General features: G+C 38.6%; 1 protein-coding gene across 3 annotated transcripts in view; it reads right to left on the reverse strand.

Annotated features, from left to right (window-relative positions):
• The window catches only part of NELL1 (neural EGFL like 1), a 293,522-nt gene that overhangs the window by 89,323 nt on the left and 186,669 nt on the right, over window positions 1–17,530 (reverse strand). For all 3 annotated transcript variants that reach the window (XM_048949311.1, XM_048949310.1, XM_048949309.1), the window contains exon 14: window positions 17,073–17,195. In XM_048949311.1, the coding sequence (XP_048805268.1) occupies window positions 17,073–17,195 (123 nt within the window). The remainder of the gene's footprint in view (window positions 1–17,072; window positions 17,196–17,530) is intronic.

Consider the following 17,530-nt stretch of genomic DNA (forward strand, 5'->3'; position numbering starts at 1 on the left):
GCAATTATTAATTATCTCCTGTTTAGGTGTGCAAGAATTGGATGGCATGAAAACATTCTGCACTGAAAAAAAAAGATAAGAAGGAATTTGAACCTAAACCTGGATCTCCGAAGATGTTTAAATGATTGCAGATCTCTGGTTTAAAAAGATTCTCTAGCTCCATTTTCTGTAGTTCCCAGGACCAAAATATAAAGCAGGCAGAAATAGAAACCACTGTACACTATAATCATGTCACAGCCATAAATTCACAAATGGGTTTTTTTCTCTCTTCCACTTCAACATTATGGACTGCAGGCCGTCCTGTGATACTCAACCATGTGATTTAAACGACAATACAGGAAGCATCAGTTCTTACAGTTGCAGCTATGTCATCATTCCTAAAACCTAGAATTCACAATCTTGGCTCTACTTATTTTTCAATACTGTTTTCATTTTTTCAGTGCCTGTTTTTCCAGACAATAAGCTTGCTTCCACGTGCCTGCCCTGCTCTCCAGACATCCACAAGCAGATTTGCCCATGCCTATGCCAAACCCTGAGAGAGAATGAACAGAACAAAACTACCAATTCACTGTCATCCAGGAGAATCTTATTTTTGTTCTCCTGCATTCATTTTCTTTCACCACGTTCCCATAACATGTAGAGCGTTGCAGTTCAAAAGGCATTTCACCCAGCATGTTTTATCAGCATATTTATTGTCTCTATGGATCTCTATGGAGTATGTAAGCTGCTCCTAGGTACTTGCAAATAAGAATAGAATTTCATGACCCCAGGGAGAGGGATATCACCAAAACAATAGTGTAGACATTTCAGTAGTAGAGCAGAGATCCCTAGAATTCATTAGAGCATCACTGCTTAACAGTTTGGCCCAGTACAGCATAGCTCTCTCCACATTCAACCCCACGGCAGGGCAGTCATTTCTCACAACTGCTTATAGCTTGCATTTGCTTGACTCCCCCATGCTTCACAGCCACCTGTTCCATCCCACAAGGAACATGAATACTGCTAAAATATTTACACTCCACTTCATGCCTTATGTCTGGGCTTTTCTGGTGAATTAAAGTCGCATTAGAACCTATGTTCGGCACAAAGCCCTGACCTGTGCTAAACGTACAACTTCCACTGCCTGAAGTTAAGGTCAGTTGAATTTGGTTTACGTGAGAAGCTACTATATTTGTGCTTTTCTATCCAGACTCCAAGGAGGAAGAAATACAGTCTCTCAAAATGTAAAATAAAAGCATCAGATGACAGAGAAGTCCTGCTACAGAACAAACCCCAGGGAGATATATCCCAGCAGTCCACGTGCTGCAGATGAGTGAGTAGAGCTGTCAAGACAAAGAGAATTGCTGAAATGGTCAGCATTTATCACCTCCGTCAGCTACGTCTCAGTCATGTATCATTCCCTTTCAGGACAGATTAAAATGTAAAAAGTAACTCAGAAAGTGATAGCTAAAGTTTATGCTGTAGTAGGTATCATTTTTATTCCTTTACTCTTTTATTGGGACTAATTACAGTAAACTTAGTAGTAGCTTCATCAGCATAAGTACGCTACATCACTTTATCCTTTTTGTTTTTAATTTGCATGCTTTATCTCAGATAGCATATTATTCAGTAACACTCCTAAACCTGAAACCATGCTGCAAAAACCTAGGGGAGGTATTGTCTTACCCACTGCTGAGATATGGATCTCTGGAGCTCATCACACTGAACAGCAACTAGAATTTCCCCTGGAAACTCAGAGATTGCATTTGCATGATTCTAAGTGCTCTCACTATTGGATCTTTGCTATTTACATTTCATACCAAAATAGGACAATCAGCAGCAGACTGTCACACAGTGACAGCACAGAATAGGATTAACCACTACTTATGAGGAGGGAATTTGGGCTGTTCATTTCGGAGAAGAAGACACAGAAGGGAGACCTCATCATCCTACAACTACCTGGAAAGAAACTGCAACAAGGAAGTATTCAGTCTCTTTTCTAAGGCTACGAGCAGTAGGATGCAAGACAAAGGCCTCAAGTTGCACCAGTCTCAACTTGCACCAGTGAGGTTCAGGTTGGATACTGTAAAGAGCTTCCTTGTGGAGAAAGTGGTCAAGCATTGGAATGGGCCGCCCAGGGAAGCGGTGGAATCCCCATCCCTGATGAGGCATCAAGGGACATTTTGTAGTGATGAGACTCACTAGGTCAAATTGATGTTTGAGTTTGGTGGTACTGAAAGTCTTTCCCACTCTAGATGATTCTGAGATTCTTCAGTGGATCGGAGGTTATCAGCTGGTGCTTTGCCAAGGAACCTGCCTCTGTACACTGTAATAATTAATTGCATTTCTGACAGCTCTTACAGATACTTAAGTCCTCCTTCTTTCCATCTTCCTCAGTTTCTAACACTTTCAATACATGCATGGCATAACACAAATAGCATACTTTCTTTTCACTTTTTGTTTGCTCAGACTGTAAGATTTAGAAGTTTTTCTTCTTTAAATTCATGTTTTAATTAAAAGAAAAAGTGTAAAAAAAAAAAAAAACTTGTCCAATTTCAGACATAATTAAATCTAATCTGTTCCAGATCAGAAACTCTAAGTAAGTTTCATCATCTCCTATCATTAATCATCACCCAGTCAGCAAATACCTCTGGCAATTTCCACTCCCTTCTTTCACTTCCGCCCCAATGCATAGCTGCCCCCAAAACCAAATTGGAACTTAAACATTTTCTCCCTGTACAAGCTGTACACCCTTGTATTCCTACTTAAAGTTCAAAGTTAGAGATGCTTTTAATGTTGGAAAATAAATGATCAGCGTAAGAAAAAAATATCTTTCTTGAAATACGTAAAATTGACATTCTGTGAAACACTGTTTTGTGGAAAAGAAATTAGAAATGCAAGTTTCAACTAGAAAATTTACAAGTTATCTTACTTAGGAAGAGGAACCAAAAGACAAAGAACAAACATAAAGACAAAGATACAGTATAAAGACATACAGATTGTAAGACAAAGTAATGCTTTTAGTGGCACCCAAGTAACAAAACCTAATAAAAATAACTTATTTTGTCAGTTTGCTGCCAGTCATTACAGACCAAACCTCCTGGAGCTTATAGTTCTTCCCTTGCTTGGTAATGGTACTCTGTTCTGATTCTCTGCATCACCCAACATACAGATTGAGTTGAAGACTTCGGACTTTAGGACTGTCAGTCTAGAATTCATTCACACTAAATAAACTAGCAAAAAAAAAATCTGTTTAAAAATAATTGTATGTTTGGTCTGTGATGGTTTGCTGAATTTGGGAAATATTTCTCCTGCTAAATGGCAACCTAAAAAACTCTGAAGGGCCATTTCTTCCTATCAATTCAATATTTTACTATTCATTCAGTTTCACAGCATGTATTTTCAGAATCAATAACTCCAATATACAGAGGCATCCTTCTGCCCGATCAGGTAAAAAGGAAGACTAAGCCCCAGAACCACATGACAGCAGAAGAAATGCTGCCCTGGTAGTAAAGCAACTTCTTATGTTGCCAGCTGGGAGATTCAGGAAAAAAAGTGACCTTAATATACTCCTTTATTGAAGCTAGTGGAAAACAAATGCAGTTAAGGTGCTGCATCCCAGGGAAGAGCTAACCTAAAGCCTCTGCACTATATCTCAGTGTGCTGTATGAACCAATATAAAGGAGACCCCCAGCACAAGCCACAGGTCCTGCCCTTTCAGCAGAGCCTCATGGGCAACAACAGCAGCAATTTGGACGTTAGGAAGATATGAAAGAAAAAAAATCAAAAGCTATCTGAAAACCCCAAGGACTAAACAGAGGATGTCCACTGGCGACATCATTAAAATCAGAAAGGAAAAGATGAGACAAGAAGGGATACAAGCAATTACATATGTTGCTTCTTGGATTCTTGTCTTGTTTCTTGCCAGTCCACGTGCTGCAGCAGTGGCTGCAGGCAGTGGCAGACGTTAGTAATAGACATGTTTCCCTGCCCTTATTAACTTGTGTTCTAAGACACTGACAATAACGTTCACAAAATACACTCTCAATTTTCTCTGTGTACAGAGGCAGTGACAACAGGGTAAAGTTAAGACTCCTGAAGAGGAGAGGAGGCAGTTTTGACCTGACTGATCTGACTGACTCGATGAGCACATGTGCGAAACAGAACATGGATGAGGCTTCCGCATGTTTTGCACAGCTACTGAACTCACTTGACTTCCCCTCTGCCACCCTCTGTGCATTTGTCAAGTCAATATTGATCACATCAGATGAAAGCACACAGGGCTCTCCTCGAACAAGTCAGCAGCATGCTACAGGAACGCACAGCCTACCTGATCCGTAAGTGAAGGAACCACACGAGAAAGGCTGAATTCAAGGCAAAGGCAACTCACAGCCAGCATTCAGCAAGCCCCCATCTGTCCACCACAACTGCAGGGAACTGCACACAAAGCTGGGGGCAGCTTCAGAAAATCTCTCCTGACGGAGAAATTCCATCTTATCAGTATATCATACAGCATTGCAAATGCTCCAGACAAAACAAATATTACTAAATCATCATTATTTTACCTCATCCCAAAGTCTAAGTAACTGTTGTCAAAATCACACACAACTACTCTACATCTTAAAAACTGATCTCAGTACTTATTTAATTATGCAATGATTAAATAAGGTGATTAAATCACCTCAAAAGTAGCTAGAGTCAACTTTTGATTTGTGAATTATATAATTCTCATTCCTTTTAAAGTAATTGGCCAACTCAAGAAAATATTACTGTTTTGCACCAAAATGTATTTGAATTTCCTGTAATTCATTTAGCAACAACAACCCTCGCTTCTAACACTTTTGAAGAAACACATTTCCAATCAAGCCATATTTTGGCAGCCCAGCCACAATTCAACATCACAAGAATACTGCAGTTACATTGCAGAAATGCTTCTTTCAGCATCATTTGAATGCACAGCTGATACTTACACATATGATCTCTCATTGCTGAGGACTAGATTTGAACCCCTCAAGTATTCACTTCTTTATTTTCCAAGCCAAAAAAAAAAAGATGTTAAGCTTTGTGTTGGCTCGAACTTCAGAAATCTACACTGTTTTAGAAGGCCATGTTGTTTTATACCCAACAGTAACTTTCATACATACTTTAAATAATGCAGTAAAAAGAAATTTCATGTTATTGACATTGATCATGACATAGTATTCATTCTAGTTGACATTGCTATTGAAAGGCAAGTAAGCTGCCAGCAAAAAAAATATTGTAATACCATCTATCACCAATATAATTATCATACCTAAGAAAGTCTCACCCAAGTTACTAGAAGACTTCTCAAATTATTATAGTTTAATGAGAAATACCTAATGATGGTGAAGGGCCTGGAGCATCTCCCCTGTGAAGAACAGCTGAGTGAACTGGGTCTGTTTAGTCTTGAGAAGAGAAGACTGAGAGGGGACCTGATCCAGGCCTATAAGTATCTGAGGTGTGGGGGGCAGAGCGGTGAGGCCAGACTGTTTTCAGCAGTGTGTGGAGACAGGACAAGGGGAAACGGCTGGAAACTGCAGCATAGGAAGTTCCGCACAAACATGCGCAAGAACTTCTTTACAGTGAGGTGACGGAGCACTGGAACAGGCTGCCCAGGGAGGTGGTGGAGTCTCCTTCTCTGGAGATGTTCCAGACCTGCCTGGATGCCTGCCTGTGCGACCTGGTGTAGGCAACTTGCTTTGGCAGGGGGGTTGGACTCAATGATCTCTGGAGGTCCCTTCCAACCCCTATGATTCTGTGATTCTCTGCACCTAGGGCCTTTGTCTGCTCTAGCCATCACGGCACAACTGGAGCTGGCAATGATACGGGGCCACGCTCCACTGCCCACTGTGGAGATGCTCTTGGTCTAACTGCAAGCAGATTCGCAATATAATTGCATCAAAGCTTCCACTTACTGCCAGAAAACTTGCTTGTTTTTCTGCTTTTTCTACATTGGCAGCCATCTATCACTGCACATGCTGAAAAGGCTGCATTAAAGCATCTGCATGTGTGCTCAACAGTCCTCATGAACAAATGTCACTGTCCACATAAATGTGAGAAACTATCTGCATAGATACAAACTTCGGCACCTTCTATCTGCAGCACATTTTTTAAATTGGTGTGTTACCAGCTGTAGGGTTAAAATAATTTCCCTTAAATTAGAAGTATTCTAATCCTCGTAGTGCAGTCTGGGGATGACAGGAGTGCACACATGGCTCAGCTACATGAAAATAAATATTGCTTTGGCAATAAGTCACCAATATGAGATACACAAACACAACCTATGACAGCAGGGCAATCAGTTCAATGGAGAATTTCAGTGTTGCAGGGTGTTCAAAATAAACAAGAGTCAGCAAAGTGCATTAACTCTTTAAATCATTGAATTGTGGGGGTTGGAAGGGGCCTCAAGAGATAATTGAGTCCAACCCCTTTGCTAGAGCAGGTACGCTACAGCAGGTTGCACAGGTAGGCATCCAGATGGGTCTTGACTGTCTCCTTAGAAGGAGACTCCACAACCTCTCTGCACAGCCTGTTCCAGTGCTCCATCACTCCAACAGTTCTTCCTTGCATTAGTCTTGTGTTCCAGTTTCTGCTGTTGCTCATGAATGAGACACACCATAAATGGTATGAACAAATTCCTGATGAAGATGTTTCTTCTCAGAATACCTACACACAGGAAGTAACAGCTTAAGCTCAGGTAACAGTTCAAAATATCATCTACCAAGCATAAAGTTCATGGCAAGAACAGACTGCCTGTACTCTTACACATAACCTCATTAACGCATGTCAAGGATGCCTGCCTAGAACAGATGGGAGCCAGACTGAACCTGTCCAGTGTGACCCAGGAGACATGGCTTACAGGGTTTATCAGGGTTGCAGTGTCGAAAAGAACATAAAGGTTTAAATAAAATTAGCTAACTATTTTCAGAAGCAAATACAATATATGCCAGGTTTGCTAACTTTGAGCTCAGCTGCCTTCTACAGCAGTTTATTTATATTGGAGGCCAGCATATTTTTTCAGTGACTGCTGGAATACAGCAACATAAAAAATTTTGAGCCTATACAAAAACACAGTTCAGGGCTCATAAACACATCATAAAAATACCTGACATTATACTTCCAGGCGTATATCATGCTTCTGTTTAAAGTGCAATCTTCAGTTTTAAGCACTCAGCACAAAGAGACACTGCTTGCAAATTTCTAACATCTACTTTTATCAGTATCAGTTAGTTAAATTAGTTGCCATGCAGTAGATTTCATGCACTGGGTGTAACTTACTGTATTCTATGTGCAGTCCTCCCAGTAGACATTCAGACAAACAGAACAGGAATAATACGTAAAAAACAAACTGGAAAAGATCCTTGAAAGCATTCAAAAGCAACGTGGTCAAAATTCCAGTAGAACACTATCATGGTTTTGCCTGGCAGAGAGTTCATTTTCCTCACAGAGGCTTGTATGATGCCGTGCTTTGGATTTTTGATGAAAATAGTGGTGATAACACACCAACGTTTCAGTCATCGCAGAGCAGTGCTTGCACAGAGCCAAAGACTTTTCTGCTTCCTGTGCTTCCCTGCCAGCAAGAAGCTAGGGGGTACAGAAGAAGCTGGCAGGGACAGCTGGCCCAGGCTGGCCAAGTGATGTCCCATACCATGTGGTGTCATGTTTAAAAAAACTGGTTTAGAAACACCATTCAGCACTTTTCCTCAGTCGTTTTCACCAGTCTACCTGTTAGAGACACCAGGCACCTGTACTTTGCACAGAAGCCTTGAGACAAGGAGTAAACCTTTGGCATGGAACTAGATGTCACCAGCTACAAGCAGAAATCAAGCTGCCTCAGTCTGTGACCTATTCCCAGCTCTGCTGTCCTCATGCCCAAGAGTCAAAGTCCCACAGAAAGCACTGACTTCCAACAAGAGCCTCTTGTCCAAGCCCAGCCCAGGCTATGCAAGGATGCACAGCTCCCTGTACAAGCATGCAGTCATAAGATATCTATTGCCTGTCTCTTACCGATGCTGTGTGCACGCACTCTTTTGCCTCTTTTTCTTTTACGTGATAAACATTTAATGCAGTGAATGCATATATTCAGCAGATCAGACCTTACCACCTGAACTATTTCTAAATTTCACTGCTTTTATAGGAGTAAAAGAATAAATAAATAATGGAGCACTCAAAAACCACTTGACCAATAACAATTAGCAACCACTTACAGATTCCCACTCATTTTTACTTTGGCTCCAACAACTTCTCTGGGATGTCACTGAAAAGTAATCTCTAAGTCTTGTTATCTCATGACTTTACGCTGCCTGCTTGCTTCCTACAGAAATGCATTGATTATTTCTACAACATAATTCTGAAGAATTTTGAAGCACAGCTAGGACTAAGTTGACCTAGCAGCTCACTGCCTTGCTGAGGGTTCAAGGACAAGCAGTAGGCAGGTTCAGCTGTTCAGCTATCCTGTCTCTGGATACAGAAAATTCAACCTCCTCTTGGTACCCACAGCAAAAGATGAATGCTTATTGTCTGTGTTTATCCGAGCCTCTGTGATACAAACACAGCAAAGCATATTCCGCATGAAACCAAAAACCTAAGTGCCTACTGATGTAAGTAGTCTCAGTGGAGTCAATCACTTACTTTTAGTTAGGCACATACCTTGCCCAGTCAGGTCTAAAATTACCACATTAAGAATTTTCTCACTTGCCTCTCTCCCAAGGCTAAGGGAAAAGAGCTCTGCGCATGCAGGACTGATTTGATTACTTCAATCTTTTCTTGGAAATAACATATGTCATGGCAATGTCAGAGGACTATTGTTTCCTTTGTTCTGTTTGGAGGGAGGAAATAATAGGTGTCAGGAAAGCAGTACAACCATGTGTTGTAGTAATAAAAGTGGCCTATTAATGAGCATCCATAAACCATTATAATTAATGCAAGGGAATGGATATTGCCTATTTAAACTCTGCAAGCACCCTTGCAGCTCCACACCCAACTGCCATTTTATTCCATCCCAGGGCTTTCTGCTCACAGCAGCTCGTTTGCGAAGCCATTGGAGACTGAAATTACGTCCTGAAGGGAATGGGTGGATACATATTAATACTACATGTAATGGCTGAGAACAGCCATCTCGTCTGCTCATCAGTGGCAGGAAAGGCATCCTGTAACCTATGTGAGGCACATAGCTTTATACCCTTGAGGCTAAAACGTAATTAACAGGCTATGAAGAAGGATGGATAAGATGGATATGCACAAAGGTATGGACTGGTATTGCTTTTACTTTTTTAAACAACAAAGGTAGATTTGCAAAGTTTACATCATCTTAAAATTTCAAGCCCTACTTGATTTGCCTGTGTATCATGTAGCCATCAAACAAACAGGCCATTCTGAAGTTTAGCTTCAAAAAACCAGCCTGACAATTCCCATTTTTAGGTGCACATCTGAAAATAGAGAGAAAACCGCAAGTACCATCAAGGTGACACGCTAGAATGCTCGAGTATTTATTAGCACAATAATAACATAAGTCACACAGCTCTGCCCCTTCAGGAATAACTTTAAAAAAAAAAAAACCCTCCTCGTTTCTGTGATATATGAATTGCTCATTTCCACTCTTGGATGACTGGATTTTAAATCATGTTGAAAAGTGAGACCCCTTCAATTCCCACTTCTTCTTGGTTTACCTTAACTTCTAATTCTCTCTGCACCCAATGCGTTCTAAGCCATTTTAATTCACATTCTTCTTGTATTTCATGTACCAAATTCACCCAATAACTCATTTTGATGATGCAATCTTCAAAGCACCTTTCGTGTTTTTTTTCAATAGGTTCCAAAAAGATTCTTTTTCACTGCACCATTTCTTTCAGGTAACATCCACAGTATACTGTTAAAGTTTGCCATTAGTCTTGTACTTAGCATACGCTCACTTAGCAGAGCAGCATTTATTATTTTTATTGTTGCACACTTCAGATAAGAACTCTACACACACACAGGGGTGCCTCAACCTGTCAGCATGTTGCAGAGGCTGAAACACCAGCACCACTGTGAAAAAGCTGCAAACTGGAGAATCTTTTGGGGTTGAAATATGCAAATTACACCATCAAACAGCCTACACAGTTTTGCCATTCCCAGTATTCAAGAAATAAAATGCAGTCTCCAAAACTAGTAGGTAGTTGAGGAGGGTTGCAATTCCCCCTTGCCCCTGGCTCTTATTCTAACGCAGAGATTTGAGGGATGCAGCTTTTGCTCCTCTGAAACTCTACAAGCACTCTTGTAAGCTCCACACAACTGTGAAAATCCAACCAAATTTGGCCAAATCATCTCAGTTTGCAAACATTTATCACACCCGTCGAATGTTCTTCCAGCACATGAGAAAATTCACCACATTTCACAGCCATGCAGCAGCCAGAGTAAGGCAGAAGGCGATAGAGGACAAAGACACAGAAGGGAAGTACAGCTGGGAAACACTGAGAGAATGGAGCTGCAGAGGGAAGTGAGCTCCCACATCTGCCAACATGAATAGAAACCCATATCCCACATCCAAAGTTCATTTTGAACTTTAAAAAATTGAAAGAAAAACTGTCAACCTGGTAATGTCAAAAACTGTATTAATATTATTTAACACAAATACTGAATTTGCAAGTCACTCCTGGATCAATTTAAAAGGCAGAGGACAAAATGAGGATGTGAAAAGGACCTAACAAGAGTATCTTGCAAAACAACATTCCTATACAACCCAGTTTAGTGCCCAAGAATTCACGGGAAACAATGCCATTAACTTCTGTAATTAGCTTCACTTATTTTGCATGTGATGTACAGGATGTTGATCTTAGAGTGAATCAACGTTAACCAAAGCAACTGGAGACAGGAAGCAAATGAGTCCAAAAGAGAATCTCCTTTTTATGATGTAAACCGAGAAACACTCACAAATACTCAAGCGTGGGTCTCTGCTGAGGCCTTTAGATGTACATGCAAGCAAATAAACCTTATTTCACTTGCATATAACTAAGGCATTTATACAGGTAACTATAGCTGCTCTGGACTGGACCACTTACTCAGCAAACATAAATCAGTGTTACACTCTTTTTACACAGGCTGTAAATCTAGAGCAGCGAGACAATCCGTGACAGCAGAGAGATCAGGATCTGAACTCTGACAGGACACATTAATCATGGTTTTTAAATGGTCTATTTCCATAACTGATGTGCATTCTAAATCATCTTGAACAGTCTCCCACACAGAACAGGATCTCATCAGCAGGAAATATTTTGCCCTTGGAAAGGCTGCAACGTTGGTCTGTAAAATGGTAAATATCTATAGCTTAGCTCTTCATACAAATATAATTACATCTGAATTTCAACATTTCACACAACAAAATCTAGATGATGATGTTTTAAGGAAAAGAGAAAATTAGTCTTAATCATAATTTCATCAATATTGTTTTAAATCCTTACATTGGAAAGGCAAAGCAACAACATTAGAACTGAAGTAACAAACAGAATGTGGCTAAAGCACCGTGTTTTATATAACTTCAAAACTAATTCACCAACAGAGCAACCATAAGAAATATAACACATTGACAACTGCATCATCATGAACAAAGCCATAAAGATTCTTACACTGAAAATTCAATTTTGTTCACTTTTATGAAAGTGAATTTAGGAATATAAGAAATATTGTCGCTTGAATCGTATTGTTTTGACTCTGAGTCCAGCTGTGCTACTTTTAGAATGAATAATCTACAAGAATTCTGATCTTGTTATGTATCTTTTTGTGTATTCTTTTAAAACCATTAAATCAGTTCTGTCTGGAATGTTTCAACCACAAGTATGACAATTCAGGTTCTTATACTTCCTATGGTACCTTGCACATGCCAAGTAACACCAAAATATGGATGTGAATGCATCTATTTGCTTTTGCAGCAATTTATTCACTAGGTGCTAGGTAGAAACAACTATGCAAAGCTCAATACGGTGAAGAACAGGATCAAAATCTTCAAACAAGTCCAAATTATTACATTCTTTCACACAACTTGCATATTTTACAACAAAACAGCAATTAAAGAAATTATAAGCTATATCAACGACTCAAAGCCTTACAACCACAGAAATCAGAGGCTGAGGGGAATGATTTTTTCATTCCATTCCACTACTGTGCTCAACTTCACATAGTTCCTAACACATTCCAGCACTCCACAAAGGCTTTCAAGTCCACATCCAACAGACAAACACACACACACACACACACACACACACAGAACATCCAAATCTAGTGTGGTAGTTAGATGTCTCAGAGTGATCAGATATGCTTTTACAAAATGATATAAGCATACTGAACAGTCTCACATTGCTGGCATTTAATCTCAGTATTGCTGATGTCAATGTAAGAGGGACGCAAAAAAAAGAGTAGAGAATGCAGCACAGGAATAACCAATAAGACTAGTGTTTGTTTCTTCAGCTCTCATTATTCTTCAGTATTTTTCGTAACAAGGGATGAGAATTTGTTTTTAGTTGTCTATTTACTACACTGCCAATACAACATCTACACACTGGAAGATATACAGTTTCTTTCACCTGCACTTATTTCAGGTTATTAAGTATACTTCAGGTTAAGAATTACTTTACTAAAAAAAATTCCTGCATGGAAAAAAAAAAAAAAGGAGAAAACTGCAATGAAGGACAACTCTCAGACTGCCGTTTGTTAAAAAAGGACATGCCCATACAATTGCAATTTGTGATCAAGACAGTGAAAAATAGTCCTAATTACTGATTCACGTCTGACAAAATTAATTTTCAAGCCTCTGATTTACTCTAGTCATCAGCAAATGCTTTGAATGTATTATGAATAAAGACTCCATGTCATTATTCCCATTGCCTTAGAAAAGAAAACAGCATTCATTCAAAATCTGGACATTTTTCCATACCAGAGTCCAGTAAGATGTTCATAAGGTGACCAGTAAGTCCTTAAGTAACAACCACACTATAAAACACAGTTTTCAAGGTAAATATATATGAAGAACGGCAGTACAATTAAGACACTAAGCTGGACTTTAAGATTTAACCAGAAAAACAGAAACTATCTCACTTTAAAATTACAGCTGCCTTCTTTAAGACTCCACCATACACTGAGTTGCAAACCCCAAGAGTTTTCTGAGAAACGCTGCAGGAAAAAAAAAAATCCTATTTCATACTCTCAGAAATAAGTGATTCTACAACATGGAAACTAATTAGAACAAACACTGTTTTGATTTTTATGTCACAATACCTGATGTGACAGGTATGAGTCATTTTGCACACACTTGCATTAATGTTTATGACTGTAACTAAATCCACCTCATTTAATCATTGTAATAAATCTATGTCTCAGTAGAAACCATAAATGAGGTATTAATAGTGCACCACATAAACCTGTTAGGCAGACTATATGAGTAAAACAGATATAAAATGAAAAATATTCATGCTTGGTTAAGTGTTACACTTTTGGTTGCTCTGCACAAATGGGATATACAAAAAAAGGAGTAGCCAACACATCTTGCCTACATTGCAGATGAAAGTCTCCTGTTTCACCACCTGAGTATTTTAAAAAGGGCCACTGCTACAGTTCTATGGCAGAAGTTACCTTTCAAAACAAACTTTAGGACAAGGATCATACACTATTTCTAGGACTCTTTGCATGAAACAAGAAAACATCCAATTGTAACACAGCATTGATGCTGACTCATATTTTGCTCAAGTTGCAAAAGCTGATCTACAACTCAAGCAGAATCTGCAGCGCTTATTTGTGGTTTGATGTCTGTAAAATATCATCAATTATTTTGGGAAATCTGATGATGTTTCAGTATACCTTTGCCTCTTTCTATGACTTTAGACAGCAGTACATCTCATCTACTCATCTAGTAACCTGTAGGACCACAGTTTCAGCTTCCGCTTAGACAAATACTCCATTCAACTGGTTTTACCACTATTCTCTGCCTTTAATGTCATAGCTTCTTCTAAAAAAGACTTTCTTATTTTACTTTGCATTTTTTGCAAAAGTAATAAGATATAAATCCTTTTTTATTCTGGGTCCAGCGCTCTGTCAAATTTGCTGTACCATGATGGTACAGCATCATAGTCTCTTGTCATTTCATCTCAACTCAAGCTCACTCTTTTTATGACCTATCCCCAAAATTTCAGTATCTTTCTGAGGAACTAAAGCCTATTTCTTACAGGAAAATAGAGAAAATATCTACATCCATAGGAAATAAATAAGTTCTGTTTGTCCTTATTCTTATACACAGTCTCACTGCCTATGTTTTGGTACCTGTGTATTTATGAAGATTCTCTTACATTCACCTCTATTTTTTTTTTTTATTATTATTTTTATGTCATTTAAACTATAATTGTATCTATTCTAATGAAAAAGAGCATTTGGTCTTGGACCGTGCCCTTTTTCACTGCTTTTCTTCATGATAGTTTCCACACCTACCGTGACATAATCCAGTCCTTAATTATGCAGTCTAGTCTACCACATTCATAGAAAAGCAAAAAAATTCTTACACATGAAATGTGTAAGAAAGATGGCATTCCTGGTTATGCAATTATTTTTTGAAAAATTTCTGCTTCACTCCTCACGTCTTTTTGTTTTTATTTCTAAATAACAACCATATTAATATTCAGATTACTTCTGTCCTTTTTATTTCTCCATACTTTCCACAAAAAGTGCAGATATCACTAACTTGCCTGCCAAAATAACTTCACTGTATTTATCAGTATTTCACTATGCAATTTCATTTAAATGCTCACACAATTTCTATAACAGACCTACTGGTATTTGTTTTCTTACAAAGATGTAATCACAGCATTTGTCACTAAAGTAAAAAAGCAACGTTACTCTGAATTTATGACATTGCGAAGATAAGGTTGAAATATATTGTACAATCAGACAAAAGTCAGTATTGCTCTCTGATCATAAAATTATTTTTCTACTTATGGACAATATTAATAAGATTTCTTACAGAACTGGAGAGACGTTACTTCAGTAGGAGTTGAGACAAATGTTTTGTGCATGCAAACATCTATAACATGTAAATATAAAACACTTATAGGTGACTCAAGGAGAAGGTTTGTCAGCTTCAGATGGTATTATATCAAACTTATTACCTTGGCTTACATATACTTCTTTTCCAATTTACGCTGCCTGAAGATGAAGCTCCAGAATTGCTAAAAGACAACCTAAGTTATGGATAGCTGTCCTGACAAGTGCACAACTTTTTTCCTGTGCCAAGCGTAGAACTGTAAGCCAACCAGTGTGTCTGGAAACTGATAATAATTCTGCTTTTTCTGCCTTTTTTTTTTTTTTTTTTTTTTTTTAAGCCAAATTACATGTTACCATTAATGTGTAAAATGTGAATGCCTCTCCATTTAGCTACCCAAATTGTAAAAACCTCAAGGGACCACAGAACCACAGGCTGAGAAACTCAGACCACTTCTTGACGTGGCACACTGCACTATTTGCTAACACACTGCAACATTCTAGTATCATCTGCCTTGCAGTAATGGCTATTCCATGTAGCAAATGATAATTCTCAGCCCTAGTGAATACAGTAATTATTAGAGTGCAAGATGCTTTCCTACCATCTCCACTTTTCCCCTCAGTTCATGCTTCATAGTCAGAATGTAAGAATCACTTTGTTTTCTCTATTTCCATGTACATTTATCTCAAACAAGTAACCCTAAGTACCTTCACCTGTGCAATTCAAGGCATTTTAAATACATATGTCTAACCACAACTCAGCTTTCAACAAATTTTGAGGATGAAAACATCTCTGCATTTCTCAAGTGTAATCTCATTACTAGAATATTTAGTTACTTGAACGTTACTGGACTAATAAATATGCAATGAGAGTTAGAGTTTTTGGCCAGTACTTTTAACCCAGTACTAGGTGCCCAAAGATCATCAGTGTGAAAAGATGGTTTGTGAGCTACTCCAAGCATTCCTGCTTCAAAGAAATACTATTAAAGATTTACATTGTATTAACATCAGAAAAGCAACAACAACAACAACAAAAACAGTGAAACACAGCCAGGCTATTCACAGAGACTTCCATGAAACTCTGTCTATGCTGTAATTTACATTCACTGTAATCTAGTACAGCATCTCCCCAGTATCACCTCCTGAACTTCAATAAAAACAGGAAGTTTAACTTGGCCACTGTTTTCATATTGTTTCTGTAATGCTTTTTAAAACACTGCAAACCATCTTTCGGTACTGAATATAGCATTATCCTTTGTGCAGATGAACAATCTCAAAAAAAGTCAAGTCAAAAAGCAATCAGATGGTATATGCTAATTCTGTGGCCAACAAAAAAGTTAGTTTTCAATTACTGCAATTTAGTTTAGAAAGTCAGAAAACCCCAGGCAAGGCAAAAACAGCTTTTTATGCAACAAGACAATTCATAAATACCTAAGAGGTAGAACTGAGTAGTACCTCCATGACAGAGCCCTCACAAAGCCAACTGGTTAACAGAGTCACACCCCTGCCTTTAAATACACCATTGCTTGTCCTCCACAGAAATAAAAAACCTTTCTAAAAAGCTGACCTACTTCATAGAAAGCATAGCCAACTCCAGATATTTCTTGCTAACATAAGAGAGAAAGCTTCAAAATAAGTGTTCAAATGTAAAGAACAAAAAAAAAAAAAAAAAGCCCTACTCTGATGTGAGAGTAGACAAAGTGCAGCAATACGATATTAGAAGAGATGATTATCCTAATTTAAAAGGCATCTGATTAAAATTTAAAGACTAGATGTGACATTAATAAACAGCTAATATCACTTAAAATCAGAAAGATACCTAACTCAAATGACAGTATACAATGACAGTAAAAGTCCTTTACTCCTAGCACTCCAGAAATAACTCCTTGCTGAAAAGCTGTGCACAAGTCAATTCCCATCATCTCTATGTGCATTCCAGTTGCCATATGATGAATCTCACAGTGAATTATTGACAGAATCCAGCCATCATCACAAGTTAACGGAATGTGGGTGACTGTCAGAAAATATTAATAGAGTATGCCACTTTTACAATGCTTCTAGAGTAGCAGACTTACCTCGGCAGATGGTCCCATTCCCCACATATCCAGGTTTGCAAGTGCAGCTATGTCCCCTGACAGTGTTGGTACAGATTGCATTCTCATCACAGCTGTGCTGGCCACTGCCACACTCATCATGCTCTACAAGGGAAAAAAAGAGCAAGAGATAGTGAGCTTTTCAGCTTGAAGACGCGGCATCTTAAAACCAAGTGGAATAAGTGTGCCACAGCAGCTGATTACTGGGAGTTTGGTCTGGCAGTCAGTGATGGGTGTGCTTTCATTACAGGATTCAACAACATCTGCATGGTGATTTTTTAGGTTCAAAAACAGGAAAAAAGAATCAGTGAGGATGCAAAGTATTGCTAAGACAAAAACCTATGTAGAAAGCCATCATAGAATAATATCTGTTATGAAGACTAACCCTTATCTTACTGTCTATCATCAACAGAAATAAGCATAAATGTAAGACCAGAGAA

Source organism: Lagopus muta, chromosome 6 (assembly GCF_023343835.1).
Source record: "Lagopus muta isolate bLagMut1 chromosome 6, bLagMut1 primary, whole genome shotgun sequence".
Classification (NCBI taxonomy): Eukaryota; Metazoa; Chordata; class Aves; order Galliformes; family Phasianidae; genus Lagopus; species Lagopus muta.